At 35.8% G+C, this 20,351-nt stretch overlaps 1 protein-coding gene across 5 annotated transcripts in view; it reads left to right on the top strand.

Moving 5' to 3' along the window:
* Grid2 (glutamate ionotropic receptor delta type subunit 2) overlaps positions 1-20,351 on the top strand; it is a 1,480,136-nt gene that overhangs the window by 743,755 nt on the left and 716,030 nt on the right. For all 5 annotated transcript variants that reach the window (XM_087215774.1, XM_021261081.2, XM_087215773.1 and 2 more), the window contains exon 4: positions 12,945-13,150. In XM_087215774.1, coding sequence (XP_087071900.1) covers positions 12,945-13,150 — 206 coding nt within the window. The remainder of the gene's footprint in view (positions 1-12,944; positions 13,151-20,351) is intronic.

The raw sequence follows: 20,351 nt of genomic DNA, 5'->3' as shown, positions 1-20,351 counted from the left end.
TGATATAACCATTGTTATTGATAAGTAAAGAAAATGACTGTATCTCCTTGAAACCACCATTGTTTTCTATTGCCTAAACACAAAAAGAAATTTTTAACTTTTTAACTTGTGCATTTTGGATATTCCAAATTTTGGAATTCCTTTATTTCTATTTATTTTAGCTTTTCAGCCACTCTGTATGAGACCTGAATATATTTAGTGATCACATAGTTTTGCCACATACTATCTTGTTACTGTAGAAAAAAATGAAACCTTATGCTTTTTGTGTTCCTTTCTAAAATTTCATATCTTTAATGTGCTCTTCATTATACTGACCAACCATTCCAATTTTGAATCATCTTCATTTTGCTTAGTATACTATTCTTGTTTTCAACCAAATGTTTTGTAAGAGGGAATATTGCTAGGTAGGTGGGATAGCATTGAAACAAGCTAATGAGAAACAATTGGCAATAATCCAGGCAGAATTACTGACAGACACATCTAAGCAAAGAAATTAAGATGGATGTCCTAGACAATGGGGAGACTATGGAATTAGAGAATCTTACAAGTGAATGCAGAAATGAGAAAGTTATAGAAGCTGGTCATTACAGTTTGAAAAACTGCAGATAGCTTACTTCAATGTAAGAATTCTGTTCTGAAAATATTGATCAGGAAAAGTTTGCATTTCAGAGCTAGTAGAAATGAATAGAACTGATTTACTAGAAAGGCATCACCCATCAAGTTGCTGTAACCTTCACCATATAAGTGAAGAATTCTTTATTTTCCCTTGCTTAGGAGCAATATTTGTACCATAGCCTAATATTGGGAAAGATGTATTAGAAAATCTACTGGGTTGAATCAGTTGTGGAGACTAGAAGGATACTACAATGACAGGCAGCTAAGCAGTTTATTACAGTAAGAACAGAGACATAAATTTATTGAAAGTAGTTAGATACTCTTTTACCATATCCTCATCTCTACTTCAAGTCAAGTGTTGGTTTCATTCCCAGGCAAGATTGCATGCAGTGATGACTTCAAGTGTATCCTTACAGATTACTGTACGAAGAAAAGAACCTTTCTCTTCTTTTGTTTTTATATGTTGTATATGATACATGAAGATTCATATCCATATATCAAACCTTATGCCCTTTTGGTCTTTTGCAATCCCTGAACCCAGTAATTTACTCAGGAATATGGAGGGCTCTCAGGCACTGACTTGTAGTACACAATGACCCATGATTGGACACATGTGCACTCTCTTTCTGGTTGAAGGAAAATTTGCTTATGAGAAACAAATTATGTAAATTATATTTTAATTAAAATTCAACATTTAAAAACACCAGTCAAAACATATTTTTAAATTTAATATGAAATTGATTTTTTGATCAGCTAGAAATGATTTATGGTCTTAGCTATTGTGACATTGTTCTTTCATTTCAGAAATTTTTTTCTACAAGCTTTTTGAAAATGTGTAAATATTGTAATTTGTAAAAAGATTTCTAAAAATCAGAGACTCAAATGTAGATAATATACTGATATTACAGGTGGAAATATATACATTCTAATATTCATATGGACTCACACAAACTCAACTCTTCAGGAATCCACAAATATGAATTACCTGTGGCTCCTCTGTATGGTGAAATCATTGACATAATTATCCCAAATTAAGGATAAGTACATAGCCAAATGACTCGAGGTATGTACTTATGCACTATCCTGCATTTTAACACCCTTTTCTTACAACTTAATTGCTACATGGAAGATCCTTTGAAATGAAGATTAGGTTACCCTCCTCTCCTCATACATACATTCCTAAGACTCACAATATTTATTCCATGTAGTCTTGATGTAGGTTTATTCAAGACCCATTAAACTGGACACATTCCTCCTAATTGATTGCAAATGTTTATGATTACCCCAAGAGTGTTTTTAAATGTTTGATGACTATAATATTATTGACTTTCTCTCTTGATAGCCTCAAAGCTGATAATTACTCATTTGGCTTCTATCCAGCTTTCAGTTCTCTCATTTACTTCAATGTATATCAATAAGCATATAATTAATCTAAGAAGTTTATTGAACTATTTCCATTGCATTAGTATAAATCATGGCAAGTAAATAAGATTCGTACATTCTACTATGTTGGATTTATTCATCAGTAAAATTTCCTTTACAAATATTGATCAATGTTACATTATGGATGACTGTCATACTGAAATACTATGAGCTGATGCTCAAATCACAAATTCTTTTCAAAGATAAAATCATAGTGATGGATCATGATTGGTGGACTGTGGCATCTGAAAATTCAATATAGCATATAATTACCTTTATTCTGAAATAAAAAGTAAAAAAATACCTTATATGTCTAAAAAAGTTTTCCCTAGTTAATTCCAAATATTTATGGAGTGAGAGTTCTTCTAAATGCAATTTTTTTATATTGCTCAATGGTTAAAAGCTTCATTTTCTCAGTAAACAAGTCATTTGTACAGTAGGATTTGTTGTTCATAAGCCGGGAAATTTGATTCAGCTCAATGATGTAGCTGTTGTATCCAACAGTAAAAAGTACTCCTTTAAAAAAAAAATTTGGGGCTGGGGATTTAGCTCAGTGGTTCTGCTGCCTGCCTTTCAAGCACAAGGACTGGAGTTCGATCCCTGGTACAAAAAATATATATAAAATAAAATAATTTTTTTTATTTTATTAGTACATGTTTGCAGTACATGTGTTTTAAAATCATCTTGGGGTGAAGGGTGAAGGGGGATAGGGAAACAGGTACACTGAAGATATGCCAGGTGCAAGGTCCTAATAACCTTAACGAATGTGGACATTATATGACATAAACATGAATTTAGTAACAATAACAACAAGAATGAAAAGGGGGAAAGGGGAACTTAAGGGGGCAGGGAGGGGATTTTAAAAACAAATAAACTGTATTATGTACATGTATCAACTCCCCGAAAAGTATTCCTTTCATAGAAAAGGAAGGAAGGGAGGGAGAGAGGAAAGAGGAAAGGAAGGAAGGAAGTGAAAAGAAGAAACTTTTAAATGTTAAAGCTTGGTATACTGTCATAATTTTAGAAATGTCAACATTTACTGAATACAGTGCTGAAATTTTCCCATTCAAACTGAGGTCTTTCATACATTTGCTGACCAAAATGATTAATTATGCCCCATCTGTTCACAGGAAAAAGAGATGAATAGGAAAAAAATATATACATAAAAACTGAAGATAGATCTTTTTTAATATTAAATTTCATATGTTAAATGTAATGTTTGAAACAAATGATCAGACTATGCATTTTTTTTTATATTCCAGAGAATGCTGCTACATTTAGTTAAATTACAAGTAGAATTTGGGAAATTATAAGTATTACAAGATTCCTCTAATTCAAATAGGATCTATTATCATCAGATTATCAATATGCTCCATAGGGGAAAGGATTTTGTTTTATTCAACATTTTCTTCAAAAGAAGCACCTGAGTCCATAGTAGGCTAAGCCTTGTACAAAAAGTGATCTATATGAATCTGACTACTGTACATACGAACCAAATACATGACACCCTCTTGACTCATATTTCTGCTGTGGCATATTTCTAGCTACCGTTTAAGGTCAGTTTAGAAATGCCTTTATATATTAAATTCTAGTATGGACTGAGATTTTTCTACCCTATCTTTTATATAAACCATTTTGGTAGAAAGATTAAAATTAATCTTACTTTAGAGAGTATAATAAAGCCATTATTTTACATGATTTAATAAAAGGAATCATTAAGCTCCAATCAGGCACTACATATTGGATGGCTATCGTGGAAAGCTGCCCTAAGTAGGTAACTCAATTCAAATATCAGAGAAACTGATGATTGCTACAACTATTAAGTTCTAATAATGCTATATAGATCAGTCTTTATTTCTTCTCAATATTTTCTTTTATTTTCATTTTTCCATAGAGAAAAATACAAGAACAAAAGTGAAAACTGAACTGTTTACTAGAATTGACAAAAATCTTGATAATGAAAATGAACATTGTGTAGAAATCTGGATTTAAAGATTGTTTTACTTTCACACATCCTATTTTTTATAAAAAAAAGAAATTAGGTTACATATATGTATATGTATCATACATACATATACATGTTACTATTTCACTGATATTTTCACTACTTTGTTATATTGCCTTTATTTATTTGGCATTAAAGCATAATTTCCTGCTTAAATGTTTATTCCTTCTCTAAAAAGAAGCAACTCAAAAACAGGAACTATCCCTTCATCTTCATTACCAAGCTACCAAATAACTGTTAACAAAATGTATATTATATATTTTAGTCAAGGCCTTTTCTTTTATAAGTGACAGTTCATTCAGACTAGCTGCTTCTACTGCTTTTTTAATCTTTCTTATAGTTGTGCAGTCCAGAGTACAGATAACTCGCCTCTGCTTCACTCCAGCTTCTTTCTCACTAGACATGCTGGCTCCTACAATTCTGCAATGGCATCATTACAACTTGTGATACAAAAGAAAGACCTTTTCTTTTACATTATCTCTACATCAAATTTCAATCTCTGCTTGAGTGCCGTGACCATCCTAGAACTAATTACTTAGACAAAGGACATGGAAAGGTCAAATTGACCATCCTAGGACATAGTACCACCCAGTAATAGAATGAAGAGGGTTCTGCAAATGTGAAATGCAAAAAATGGATCCAGGCTTATTTCTTAAATGAAAACCAGAATCTTTTTATTCAAGTAAAGAAGAAGAAATACTAGGAAGATAAAAACAGAAGGTATCAACTATGAAATTGATTACAAGTTAAGAAGACTTCGTACATAGCAACAAATGGATCCAAACCTGCTTTTATGGCATCAAAGGCACTATGTTCCCCACTATTTAAATAGTTGTTGTTGGTGTTTATAAAAGAATGTTGTAAATGTTGAAAACCAAAACAACTTTTGACACCATAAATGTAAGTAAAATTTCAGTATAGACTCAAGTCCCGAGCCCCCAAATTCCCTTTCCAAACTGAAGGACGTATTTCCACAGCTGTTGGTATTCATAGCTCACTACCCTACCAGGACTTTCTCCAACTAAGAAGCACCCCCCAGTGAGGGCCCAGGCAGGGCTATAAAGCCCCTGCAGGCCACTCACCTCCAAAGGGTCACTCTGCAGGCCATCCCACCTCCAAAGCTCTCTGTGGCCCTTTTCAAAAGCTGTGTCACAGTCCCACATCTCTCTGTGCCAGGTCTGCCTTGCTGCCTTTGCTCTTGCACAAGTTGACTCCTGAGGGTAGACTTTAGTCACTTTCCTGTTCTATAATCTCCATCTAATTGGATTCCTGGGGATCCAGCCTTCTAGAGATTGGTATATTTTTGTTGGGCTTGAAGAATAACTAGAGTTTGAGTAGCAATTAGAAATAATTAAAAGAAATTAGGAAAAGTATATATTTGATTCTTAATATTTTTATTTAAAGTATTTCTTAAGTAGAACTTTCTGTATGCTATTAGTTAACACATGAATGCTTGTAGCTTACTTTCCAAGACAGTCTAGATAGGAAAAACTCATTAAGAGAAGTAACAGATTGTTAATTTGGATTGTTTTATAACTATGCTTAAGGGAAGCAGGCAGATTAGACTAAGGGACTATCATTGAGGAAATGCACACAATTTCTTTAGTATGTACATTTACTAGAGAAAAAGAGGATCTGTAATCTTTGTGATTTTCTCAAGTCTCTTAACACAAAGAAGGTTAAGAATTTGGAGCACTGTGTCCAAAACTGGTCTCTTAAGAACCATCGAATTGGGCATGGTGGCACACACCCATAATCCCTGCACTATGAGAGGCTGTCTTGGTTACTTTCTCATTGCTGTGACAGAATACTTAACATACACAAGGTCCCCAGTGTGTCAGGGTACATTCCTAAAAAGGAGCGTTAGGCTGGTATGCTATATACATATTTATTTTTTAGGAGTATTTGTATTGATGAATTATTTATTTTGATTTTGAGTTTTATTATGTTATACAATGTATAAACAGGGAAATAAAATATCAAAAGAATAAAATATTAAAATTTTAATATGTAATGAGTATTAGATAAACATCAACATTTTCAACATCAACTGTTTATTTGTTTACAAAATCTAAAAACTAATAGCAAAAATAAATTCCTATGTGAACTACAATGAAAATACAAATAAAACTCTACCACAAAAATAATCTTTGCTTCAACATGTCTGTTCAAATCAAGGTAGTTTATTACTGCACTAATAAAGACCTGGTGGCTGAGTTCCAGGATACATTTCTAAATTCAAGGTGTAAAATGTCTTTGTATCTACCAGGGTGTATATTTTTATACCATATTTGAAAGGTTTATTTGGCATATATTGCCAAAACCTTAAACAACCATGAAATGATACAACTTGCTCATCAATAGTTCTGTATTTTAATGGTGTATAAATTGCTTGACAGTTCAAAACAAAGCTTTCAAAAAATGAGTGAATAGCAGCCAAATTGTCAGATATCTTTCTTTCTTGGCAGGTCTTTTTGTTGTAAAAAACGTAGGCAATTTTGAAGGAGAGCAAATTTCTTAAGTGTCATTATTGTTCTAAAAGTCTCAACACTACATCTCTCACTTCTCCATAAATCCTTTAGATTTTAACGATTAGTCCTGCTATAAAGGCTTTTAGTGATGTGTTATGATAAATATATTTTTATGTATTACTATTGGTGCATATAAAACATTTTATTTGTATTTCATTATTAGTGTATTTCAAAACATTTCTTGCAGCATTACAAGCAATTTCCAACATTGAATCACAGTGTTGGCATTCCATCTAGTAGGTTTCACCCCTGGCAAGAACCTAATAGCATTTTCTGACTAGTTCTAACTTTGGATCATTCAGGTATACATGACCACTTTGTAGCATTTTGACTAGTCAAATATTTATTTACATTATGATTTTCTTCCTTTGAATCAAGGTCTTCATTCTGTACTTCCCTATCTGTCCTGTCTTGCTAACATCTTTGGCTTACATGATGAAAGTCATCATTGGTAACCCAGTGCACTGATGACTCACTTTAAACCTCCTCCCAAAGTTGTAAAAGCAGATTTTCATGTGACATTGTACTGAATCGGGCTAATTCCACAAGAAAAACTCAAAAGAAAACATTTAATAAAACAAATTATAAATACACAAAAATGTACAACAGAGTGTTAGGTGGGTTAAAAACTCACCTGTTGATACTTTGACACACGGGCATACATCTTGGCATTTGTTTATTAAGTGTGTGAACACAAAGATTGCTTCCTGTAATTCACCAGTGCAGCTACTGTGATGCGGGGCAGTTTCCATTACACTAAAGTAAATATTTTCATTACAAAAGTATGGTTGGTATGGCTGTCACCCAACAAGAGGAACTGAGGTTAAAGGAGGAAAGGTTTATTTTAGTTCACACTCCAAAGTCAGTTAGCTCCCAGGCAGTGACATGGCAGAGGGGCATCACAGATGAGAAACAGTCCATGGACACGCAGACAGAAGGCAGGAAGCAGCAAAGTGGTGAACTTCCCTTTCCTTTTCTATTCATCCAGGCTACAACCCTATTTGTTAGTGCCACCCAGACCCAGGGTGGGGGTTCTCTCTTCATAGACTGAGCCATACCCAGGACTATGCTAAACCAATCTATGGACTAATCCAGTTACCATGCCCATAATCCATATTCATACACACTTTGTCCAGCCACCTTCGAAAAACCCCACCTATGAGCATATGAGGTTTTGTGGGGACATCTAGATACAAGCTGTATCAGAGGCTGAGCTAGGAGGGTTTCATGTTTGATGCCACCCTAAACAATTTAGGATTTAGTGAAATCCTTTTTCAAAATAAAAAGGGCCAAAGATATGTTCAGTGTGAGGGCCTCGGTTTCAATTTCCAGGACTGCAGAGAAAAAAAAAAATCAGGTGAGAAAAATTCTGGGCTTTGTATTGAGTTTCTGTGTCCATAGGAGTGGAGTTTATTTAACCCAGAGTTTAAATAAGTTCTTCTGAGTATTCTAGTAAAATTCAGTGGACCAAATTTTGAAAACTGCTGACTCAAGAATTAAAGCATTGCTCTATATTAGTTTCTGTCGCCATAGTAATAAATGACCACACAATTAGAGGCTTAAACAACACAGGTTGAATACAGAAGACAGACTGGAAGTCTGGCATGGGATCTCAGTGGGCTAAAATCAAGGTGTTGCCAAGTACTGGATACCCCTCCAGTGGGTTCCAATCTCCTGCTCAGTGATATGACACAAGGCAAGAAGAAAGACTGAGAGTCAGAGTTAAAGAGACAGAGATACAGGGACCCAGCATGGCCAGTGCTGGAGCAGTCAGAGGCTTGAACAAGGAAAGGCCCTGAATACCCACAGCTGTAATATTTACTGGTGACATCATAGTTAGATTGAGGTGGAGGGGCTAGTGTTGCTATGGATATGTAGCATGCAAGGCTTGTAAAGAAAGAGACAAAGCATTCTTGAATTAGGAACAGAACAGAACAAACTATAGGTTGTGGTTAATAATTAACCTTGTCTTTTTAGTAAAGAAGGTTTTAACTTTGGGAATGGAATTTGGGTGAGAGTCACTGCTCACAGCCTGCTTTGGGCATAATAAATAAGTGGACCCCTACAGTCAAGGCTGTGTTCTTTTCTGATGGCTCTAGAGTAGAATTCATGTCCTTCCCTTTTCCATCTTCTACAGGACCCCCACCTTTCCTCACTCATGACCCCTTTCCTCCATCTTCAAAGCCAGCAGCATTGCTTCTCTCTAAAGATTCCAATGTCCCAACCATTGTGCAGGGGTCTGTGTTCCCTGTCTCTCCCAAATTAAAAGGTCCTGTGCTTATTTTGTATTCACCCAGAGGGGATGTTTATATCATTTTAAGGTCATTTGAGTAACAGTCGTAATATTACCTCCAGCTTTAATTTTCCTCTGCTATGTAGTCTAGCAGATTCCTAGAGTTAGGATGTTGGTATTTAGGAGAAGGCATTATTCTGCTTACCATAAGTTTCTTTATGGTGCCTAGGAAAAAATAGTCCTCACCCCTGCCCCAGCCTTATGTTTAGTATCTCATTTAATGAACCTTCTACCACTTGCTGTTATGTAATTATCTGGTCAGTACAATTAATACTTGCTGGGAACAACAGACGCTACAGTTTAACTTTCTGTTATCAATAAATAGCACCTAGTCACAGGTGCTACTGCTCTGGTAGCTCCTTGTGGTCAGGCACCACATTGTTTTATTTCTGTAACTCTTGGAACTTAGCTCACTGACTGCCACCTAATCAGCATATAGATAATGTAGCTGAATAATCGTGATGGTTGATTATGTTCATGTTTAATTAACAAAACCAAAGGGATACTCTTTTTTTAATGATCATTTTGCACAGAGCAGCTAATAGAATGATTCAGGTTCTTCTCCCCTTGCATTTACCAGTTGCTACTTATCATGAGTATTTAATGTCATTCTCAAATAACCAAAGCTATTAGTGCTTGAGTCCTACCTCCTTAAGGTCCACCTTGTATTTTATGCTTTGTATTTTGGAGAATTAGCCATCAGTAAATGTTAGGCACTATGTCCTGTTGGTGAGGGTAGCAATAGTTTCTTAAATGGTTATGTACTATTTTTAATATTAAGACTATCATGGGTTAGACACTACATTGGAATTTGTTTATACCCACATGTGCACCCTTGCTAATTTAATCTTAATGAAAACTTTCTAATAAATTCTACAACCATATCTAGGAAGTGACAGCCAAAATTCCAAAGCAAAGAAGCAGAAGAATAACAGTGATCTTTTATCACATCACTTTGGTGTCCATTGATCAAATAACAATACAGATATTTCTTAATCTCTGACCAAAACTAAAAGTTAAACAAATGTATTGCTGTTTTAATTAAGAGGAAAACAGTTTACAAGGTCAACTTATACTTCTATACTTAAACTGCATCTCATTCTGCAAACTGTTTTCCACTTGTATGTCAGAGCCTTCAACTTGCAATGATCCTCCTACCTCAGCCTCCCCAATCCTGGTTTTTCGGGTATGTGCCACCACAGTGGGTGAAACTGGAGATTTTAGAGGGAAAAAATTGTTATTTTGCATTTTTATTTCTTCAGATTCAGGAGCTTAGTAGGGAGTGACTGCCCCTCCTGTTTCTAAGAATGGGGCGGCATTTCATGTCACCTGAGGAAGTTCATTGCCCTTACCTTCATCAGGACTCAGGAGCTACCAGGAAGACACCAGCCCACCTGGAGAGGAGCTCTGCATCTGCATTTATCGCAGGGGAAGTTCCTTCCCTACGCAGTCTCCCTGCTGCTCTTCAGGTTTCCCTCAGGGTTTTCAGAATTGTGCGAGCTGCCTCCAGATGCTGGGCCTCATTCTTGAACTCCACTGCCTCAGCCTTCCAAGTGCAGGATTGCAGGCCTGTGCCACGATGGCTGTGTAAGTCCTGACGTGGACCCAAAGCCTCCTAACCCAGCATCGGTAAAAGAACTAAAGAAGCAGAGTTTAAAATTTAAAAAGACAGTTTACTTGAAGGTGGAGGAAAGGGTGAAGAGAGAGAATAGGTAGCCTCTCTGGACAAGTAGGGAATATTCCAAATACTGTTTTCAGGTTTTTGGCATTTTTTTAAACAGGGTCTCACTACATGTTTAGGTTGGCCTTGAACTCACTCTTTAGCCCAAGGTGGCCGAACTTGCAGTTACTGAGGGTCCAGAGAGCTGAATTACAAGTGTGCCGCCACCACACCCAGCACATGCTACATTTTCTAGCATCTCGGACCTATTTGAACATATACAGTGGTTCCTTGGTTCATGAACTTAATTCCTTTCAGGATTCTGGGGAAGATGGCTGCATCAGTGTTAGTGTTGGAAAGATGGCCACAGTCACGTTCCTCACCAAGTACAAAGTTTGCAAACCAAAATTTCTGTACAGTATTTGGTTTGTTTGACTTACCTTGAAACACATTTAAATAATTCAAATAAAAAACTCAGAATTCAAAATATAATATAAGCTCAGACACATATTGTAAAGGCCATTTTTTTTCTCAGATGGAATCCAAGCTTTTGTATTCTTAGTACATTTCTAAAGTGATAATGAGTCTCACATGTGAGGACTCCTGCTGAATGTATTCATAGTCCTAATTTTATATATCTACTTTGCCTATCAAGTACCAGCAGTTTACTGTTTATTTAACCCAGGCTTCATTGTCTTACCTCCTTAGGTATTTTATAAAGCTTGGCTATTTAATGAACATATACTGTCTTTATTATTCCAGTTCTATTTTATCTTGCTGTATTCTAGCTGAGACTTCTGTGCTTTCAACTTGGTTCAGTGCTGGCATCCTGGGGTTATTAGTCAAAGAAAAATGTTTGACACAAAACAAAACAAATTAGGAGTTAGGAATATGTCAGAATTTATGCAGGATGTCTATTCTGAAGACTAATGACTTAACATAGACTATTCATACTAGTGTTTTAAAATAAAAGCAACCATAAGAAAACAATGTATTTTATTTCTGTGACTCTTTCTTTTTTGTTTTTTTTGGGGGGGGGGTTTTTTTTTTTTGGTACCAGGCATCGAACTCAGGTCCTTGCGCTTGCATAGCAGGTGGAGAAACCACTGAGTTAAATCCCCAGCCCAACAATGTGTTTTATTAATGTGTAACCTTCCAAATATAAAATTTTGTTATGAGTAAATTCCTATTTCTAAATATTTAGCCATTTGTTTTATTGTTTTGTGGGCTTTATTCATTGTTTTAAAATTAATTATTTTCAGAGAGACAAATTTTATATGCATGTAGTCACATGCAATTAGGAATGTATTTGGAATTAGGACTATATCTCAAAAGATGTAGACCATTAATAGCAACTCCCTAAATGCTATTTACTTCTTTTCTTTCACCAATCATTTTTTTCTTGTAAACATTTTATGAAATAGATATAGAATAAAAAATACAATTTATAAAATGGTAAAGCAAATCTTCTACATGAAGATTATATTATGCCAGATATACTTTCTAGCCATATTTATTATTTCAAATCTCTTCTATAAATATCCATTGTGGCACAAGAAATAAGTACTGGTAACATTTTAAGCACATATTACTTAAAATATACATTCAAGTATAAATTCATGATCATTTTCTTTAGTCTAGACTACTTTTCTTATTTAAATGTGAAATGGACCCTTATTTTTTTATTTGATGACTTTACAGAACTTTCCTGATTGGGGAATGCACATGCAAATATAGTGCACATCATCATATATTCAAAACTGTTGTGTAATATTTCTAAAATGCTGAAATATATTTATAAAATTGGTTTTACATACATAATACATTCTCTATATTCCTAAAAAACAGAAAACTATCTCCTACCAGGTTTTTCCAAGCTGAGCTAATGATGAGATACTTACAAAATAGACAGAAATGCAGCTATTTTACTTTTGGTCTGAGAGACCCAAGATCCTTTGAAGAAAACTCAAAGCACTGTTTCTATTTAGATTTTACTATTTAAATTTTAATTTAGTGATTTTATTATTGCCTATTTTGAGAAATGTTGCTAATCTTCAATCAGCTACATCTTTCCTTGGTTATATTTATATTATTCTTTAACATAAAGAAAAATAGGGAAAAGACTTTCCTTCTTTCATTTTTTTACTTTAGGAAAAATGATAGCCCTTTTATCCTTTCTCTACCCTGTTCCAACATTTTTCAGAGTTGAAATAATTTAGAATACTAAGTGGGCAGAAATAACTCTATTTAAAAAATAATTCCTACAGTTTCATGTGAGCATATTATAGCATACCAAACCATGAACATATTAGAGTTCCATCAGATATACAACCTTCAATATTAATAATAAACTAGTACAATAACTTGTTTCCCTTCTACATTGTCACTCACACTTTGATGGGCTTTTGCTGTTCCTAGATATCCGTGGCATACAGGAATTTTTGGACAAAGTATCTCACCAGGGAATGGATGTTGCACTTCAAAAGGTAGAAAACAACATCAATAAAATGATCACTACTCTCTTTGATACCATGCGAATAGAAGAGTTGAATCGCTATCGAGACACTCTTAGGCGAGCCATCCTTGTTATGAATCCTGCCACAGCCAAGTCCTTTATTAGTGAGGTAAGTAAAAATTGTTATGGGATGGGGTTAGGGTGCAAAATTTAAATATTTAAGAATGGACCCCATGGAAATAAACTTGAAGAGCAGAGTGAGGGAATTAACTGCACAGCTCTCATTAATATTAATGGAGGCAGCACCAGGAATTCCTTGCTCATTTACCCCATACTGTCCAGTTAATTGCTGAGAAAGTTTGTATTTAATATACATTTAAGCATATAGCCTGAGAAATTTTAAGAAGTCTTCTGGGGGCTTAAATGTGTTACTGACCTGAATGAATCAAGAAAAATTTTAATTGTGTCTGTTTATGTGGTTAGAAGCCTTAAAACTTGGTGAAATACAAGTAAAACTCTCTAGTGGTTGCTACAATGTCCCTATATACTAACATGCTTGTGCTTGCCCGACAGAAGATTATTAATTCATTTTCACTTTCAACTTTTTAATTTTACACAGTAATATAACTGGTGATGACACTAAACACTTTCGCATAGTGTTTTTAAATTTGGTGACTTTGTTTGATTCATACTTCTTTCCTTGCTCTACTACTATGCTTCCATCAACTTCTAAACTACAGCTATGAGGCTCCAAATTAAGAATATATTAGAAGTTCTTGGACAGTCTGTAATATAATCTGTACTATGTAGGGAAGAGGCAAAGGGGACATTACTAGAACCTCTGCAGTGAGTCCTAGTCTCCTGCGAGCCGCGGCAGCACAAGGAGAATTAACTTATTATACAGTAAAGGTAGAAAAATGAGATTTAAAGAAGAAGCTGAGCTTTGGGCCTGATCAGTGCTGCTCTGGGCAGCAAAGACAAAGACCCCTAGCTTGCAGCACCTTTTATTCAGTACCTCGGGAGAACAAAAGTAACAAATGAAATGCAGAGAGTTCAGTCCCTCACATTGGGATAAACGAGGTAACAAAAGACTGGGGGGCAGCAGAAATCCAAGAACAATGAGGAACTATGCAGATGAAGATTTGATTCCCCTCAGGGTGTCTCCTGCAGGTGTGGTCTTGCCCTGGAGCATCACAGCATCACAGGACCATTGAGGTCTCAGTAGTGACTGGAGGCCAAAATGGAATTATGTCTTGGAATGCCATAGCTGGCCTGTAGGCAGAAGAACTAGGCCTAATCAAATGGTTTTTCCCTAAAATTATGTAGCATTGCTCCCGACAGTACTAGGATCTTGAAGCAGAATATAGATCACCAAAAAGAGTAAAGCAGTTATAAGCATATATGTAGAGCTTTGAACTTTTAAATTTAGCAAATAATTTAGAGAATCCCATTAGACCAGTAGATTCTTTGGCTTATAGGAAGTGGTCTTCTTCTTATATCTCTGCACATCATCTTCCCTCTGTGTCTGTGTGTCCACATTTCCTCTTTTTAGGGACACTAATTAATCTGGATCTGACTCACCCTAATGGCTTCATTTAAACTTGATTTTATCTGTAAAGATCTTCCCTTCAAATAAGGTCACAGATACCATTAATGGTTATGAGCTAATATGACATACTGATAGCATTGACAATTCAATTTGGAACGTGTAAAATTTAAACTAGCAGTGTACTACTCAGATGGTCATTACTCTGTTTTAATACTTACATTACTTAGTCTCTTTTTACTACTTACTACTTTCTTTTCTAAGACTTCCTAAAGAGTGACCTCATTTAACCCTCATAAAAAAACCTTGAGTTGGTATTATTGTCATCCTTGTTTCACAGATAAAGAAACTGAGGCATATAGAGATTAAGTGATTTGTCAAGGTGACCCATCTAGTAAGAGGTAGGTCTGAGATTGACTTCAGGCAGTCTCCTCCAGAATCCGTGCTAAGCCACAGTTTCCCAGCAAGGATGGTGAGAAGTGGAGTTCAGGAGAAAGGTCAAGGCTAGCAATGCATAAGCATTTACTTACTATTTACCTTATCCTAGATACTGTGCTGGCACTAGTAATACAATGACAGTGAAGATCTAATATCTCTTTTCACATTTTCAGTCTGGTACTGGGAAAGAAAACAGAGTTGGCTTCGTGGGGAGTAATCATGGCAAAACACATGCACATCCACCCTGAGCTACACACATCAAACACTCTGAGTCTGGCTGCGGGGATAGAGTGTGTGTCAGGTAAAAGGGCCGAAGACCAAGACCAGACCAGGCCACAACAAGCCTTTATTAGGGGAATAGATCTGCCGGGCTGTCTCTGAACAAAGGAGAGACAAAAGCAATATGGCCTGGGCAGGGAGAGTCTTTTATAGAGACTGGGGTGGGGTTTGTAGGGGCTGAGGTGGGGTTGAGTGAGGTAGTGACTAGGGAATGGAGGAGCCGGTGACCTCACTAGATGGTAGGAGGTGAGCGAGTATTAGGTTATTCTGTAGGCAGGAAGAGGGGCATGCAGGGAAGAAGGGTTTATTCTTTGGTGGGAGCAACCATCTTGGCATGATGTCACACAGTGGAGGGGGCAAGGCACCATAGGAAGAGGGCAGCTACTATACATAATAGCTGCTGAGGTAGTGGGAGGCCTATCAGTGTGTAATTGTGGAGGTGTCATGGGAGAAGCTTGAAATAGTGTCCTGAAGGAGGTGCTCCTTAAATCGACCATTGAAGGACACACGGAATTGCAGGCAGAGAAAGGCAGGAGGACATTCTAAGCTGCAGAAAAACCACAAACAGCAGCACAGAGGCAGCGGATGGAACAAGACTGCAAAGGGTCAGGAAGAACCTGGAGGGAGGTGCATGTGTTGAGTACTCTGTGGAGAAGTAATGAAAAGACTAGTAATGAATAATTTTTTAGGATAGAGCAGGCTGAGCCTTTGTATACAAGCCTTGGTTAGAAACTAGTGAGATGGAGAAATTGTAGAAAGAAGAGGGAAAGTTGATGAGATAAGATGCCAAAGCGGGGGACTCATGAAACCCTTCTGGAGAAGGGTTATCTATGGCAAATAACCTAAAATTGCTGTTTCAAAGGTGGAAAAATCAGTTCAGATTTTGTTAAATAATTTCCTTTTATGATTTTTGTGTTCCTCATACTTAATTTTAGCCAATATGATTTTGACTTGAATTCTCACTTTGGGGCCTGTCTTTGACTCTGAACCTAAATACTTGTAATTGTAATCATCTTTGTTTCCATAATGTCTATGTTTGTGATTTTTCCTGAGAAGCTTCTCAGCTTTTACCCCATGGAGCCATCTTTTCATTTCCAGTAACATTTTTCAGAATCACTCATTTATGTCTCTGAACTGTAGACAAGGTTATTCCACAAGCTGAATTCTCAAGCACTGACTTAGAAATGATAGAAAGAATGTGAACCACTTCCAGCCCCACGCTAACTTAGCTACACTGTTCTCTGGTCTGCACCATGCTTCCTGTTTCTCAGTAGTTGATCTTTATATGCCAGGCTTGCTCCTACTCTCTCCTGAGTTATAGGCATGTTTCCCTACTTGGGGAAGAGACTGACCCTGTCAGAGCTGGGTGCAGTTCATTCAAATGGCAGGCAGCACTGAGTTCAAAAGAATATGCTGAAGTCCTGGAGACAACAAAGAGGAATAGTTCCTGGCCTAGAGGATGGAGCTCTGTAGTGGAGGGGACAGGTATATGATGAAATTATAAAGTGTGAAAGAAAAACATTGTCATTGTCATGGGTAAATTGTCTTACTGTAATCCCATAGGAGACCCGAGTCTGTGGAGAGGTTGACTGGGGTCAGCACAAGTTTCATAGAAGTTTTTTTCACTAGAAAAAAATGAACAAAAATCCATCTATCGGGCAATAGTTGGAAAACCATGATTCAGACTGTGTATATAATATGTGGACAGAGGTTAAAAGAATCAAATTCTGTTGAGGGTTTGATGATTAAAAATAAAGCTTCTTTGGTTTTTCTCTACCTCTAATGGTTCTTTTCAAAAGGAATTGCATATTTTTATTTATTTAAGTTATATTTACTTTCAGAATATTCTGTGAATTCCCGTAGTTTAAAATTTGAAAGTTTTAAAGGGATAACTTTCTACTACTGTTCCTCAAGCATTTGATTTTTCACTCCTGAAGGAGATAATGTGTCTTGTATAGCATTTCAGCCACACTCACACACACCCATACACACAAACACACCTTTTAGTCTTTCTTACAGAAATAGTGGTGTAGTAGGTATAAATACTGTTTTGGATTTTTAAAATTAATAACATCTAGAAGAGTACTTTATTGAAATATATGAAGTGTTACTCATAATTTTCGTGGTTATGTACCATTCCATTGCTAGATCGTCATTCTTTATTTTTTCTATTTTTACTTTGAAAAATATAATTGGCTTATTTATTATTTTATTTCCTCCCTAATATATTTCTGATATGATAGAAGAAATTTTATCTCATTTACTTCAGCCGAACTTATGCTTTCTCTCAACAGTTATAGCACAATGTTAAATAACATTAAATAATACCACTATGCTTTATTCCAGTATCATCTACTATAGACAGTATAATATCCATAAGGGTTTTGTCACTCTTTTTCTGTTATTTTCATAACTTCCACCATCCACAGTTTTAGTATGGAATGTGTTAGAAGGATATATCTCTTACTCTATAACCATAAATAAATTGGCTAAAACTTGACTCTATATGGTGAAAATGTATAGATGTCCTTACACTTTTATTAATATAAATATTTTTTAAAAGCTAGTATTCTGATATGATGATGTTGGGTTTTTTTCACTCAGCTTCAGGTTTTTCAATTGAGTTATTACCTTACTGCTTTCCTTACTTTGTCTTCATTTTATCTTTGTGAGCTACTCACATTCTAAATACTTGCCTTCAATAGCAAATCTCCTGAATCTGTTTCCTGACTGATGCCTTCCTTTCTGGAGTCCTGTCTTCCCTGCTCTTTCCGGTGCATTCTAGTGGGTCTGATCCACAGAATTTCTAGATTTCTTAGTTTCTTGGTTCCTTTTTTTTTTTTTGGAGAATATCTCCAAGTAACTTCTCAAGAGTGTGTGAAAGGTAGATTTTATCCTTTTTTTCACTTATGCAGATATATTTATTCCAATTTGATCCTTGATGAAAAATTTGGCTAATTATAAATTCCTAGATTAAAAATCATTTATCTCAGAACATTGATTGCATTAATTTATTATATTCTGGCTCTCACTATTTATATTGGGCAGATGAGACATTTAAATTTTACTGTAAGTAATGGTAGATTTTCACGTGGTTTTCTTTACTCTGGAATAATAAAGGCAACATTAATTTTTCTGGTTTATATCCCAAAAGTCCACCTACACGTATTGTTAGAAGAGAATCACACAATTCTAAAATATAATTTTTTCTTATATAAGAATGATATCACTTTCAGAGATATTTTGCACATAGCATTGTATGAGAAAGCCCTGTGAAAACCTATATACACTTAAGTGCAACTCCTTATTCACTAATTACAAATTTGCCAATTTACCAAAATTGATTTGTGACTCAAATATCAGTACCCGAGGCACTTTTGTGGTCTCTTATTTCTGGCCGCAAAAAAGTGAGATGTTCAACAGACCATATGGGAATATGGTCAAAGTCAAACAAAGCCACTCCATTGTTTTATCTCTTCTACTATATACAAATATTCTTTGCACAGTTTAGTTAGTGCTGTTTTTGAACTTTGCTGATGCTTCTGTTGGGGATTTTGCTGTTAAAACTGTTCCAACATAGTGCTGGGGCTCTCTTGGCTTTCCCCGGACTCTAGAAAGCTTTGTGTGCCTCTGTGAGAAAAGAGCTGTGTTAGATAAACTGTGACTTTCGTGACTTACAATACTGTTGGCCATGAGGTCAACACAGTGAAGCAATGTTTAATAAGACTTTTTAAGTAGACACATGTACAGAGACTTACAGTCACCAGATCCTGCACATCCGCTATGAGAAACACTGCGATATTCACTAATTCCATGTCATGTAAGTTTGATAGAACATAAATCCTGAGAATGTGTCCTCTCATTCTTTGCACCAGCTCTCTCACTCCCACTCCTTTCTTCTTAGTGTTTCTCAGCATGCTGACTTCTAGGACTTGTCAGGACAGCGGTCTCAGTGCTCTCTGGTTTCCCCTTATGGTGATACCTAGTCTGTGGCTCCTGCTGCCTTGCTTAATCAAGTATCGCTGCTCTCTCTGCTTTTTGTTTTGCAGTAATTTACTTAAAAACACTTTGGTGATGGCCTCTTTATTTTTCCTCATGGTCATTGGGTTATATACCTATTCAACTTGTAAATTTTAATGGGATCAGTGGAGAGAGGGGTGATCCCTTTTCATTTTCTCAAATTGAAAGTTTCAAACTGTATTTTTAAAAAGATATTCAGAGGTTAAAATTAACAGAATAAAAATTATTAAAAATATTTTACCTTGTAAGAAATTATATCAAATCATGACAATTTTTATTTAGAAAACACAGTATGTAACATTTTGGCCAATTCTAAATTTATATTTGAGAAAATTAAAGGCCTCTTTGGACCTACTCAATGTTGTATCCTAACCCCCTTCAACAGTGTTCAGCATCTCTAATGCAGATGGTAGGTGGAGTTTAAAACTGAGAAAATAAATTTCCAGGTGTCAGAGTGGAACGTGGTTGTCACTTCCCAAGAGAAGTGTTGGTAGAAATGACTTGCCATGGGCTACCTGAGGAATAGCAAGGCAAATGAAGCCAGAAAGACATGGATGCATTGGAGTAATAGGAAAGAGAGAGGAAGGGAAGGTCAGGGTGAGGTCAAAGAGACAAACACATTCAGTAAATATCTAAGATAGAGAGAGGTGGAGGGGAGAAATTATAGTCAAAGAGGGAAATAGCAGAAATCCCAATTCCTTGCTTCCTACACTTTATAAGTTGGCATGAAAGTTATTAAAATCTTCAAGAGTTATATTAACTTAAAGGTCAAAAGAATGAGTTTTTAGAAAGAAATTGCTCACTTATTATTGTCATTCAATTGCTAAGGGAAATATAGGCATATCAGTTCTGTTTGGATCTTTTTTTCCCTTTTCCTACAGCAATTATATGGTATTGAGTTAATTATGTTTCCTTTGAAGTTTTAGAAATGTAATGCATTAAATGTCTACTGTTAGTGCTTCACCTCTCATTCAAAAGTTTCAAAGCTTGAAGAAAAATACTGCAGTCATATGCAGCTGAGTAAATCAGCCCACTGTGACATGGGCAGATAACTGTTGTCACAGTGTAAGGATAAGTGTCCTTGAAA

This window comes from Heterocephalus glaber, unplaced genomic scaffold, assembly GCF_053883595.1.
Source record: "Heterocephalus glaber isolate CG9 unplaced genomic scaffold, H.glaber_assembly_v1.0 deba00001454, whole genome shotgun sequence".
Taxonomy (NCBI): domain Eukaryota; kingdom Metazoa; phylum Chordata; class Mammalia; order Rodentia; family Bathyergidae; genus Heterocephalus; species Heterocephalus glaber.
Note: the sequence above shows the minus strand (reverse complement) of the source record. Positions and strands in the feature narration are given on the sequence as shown.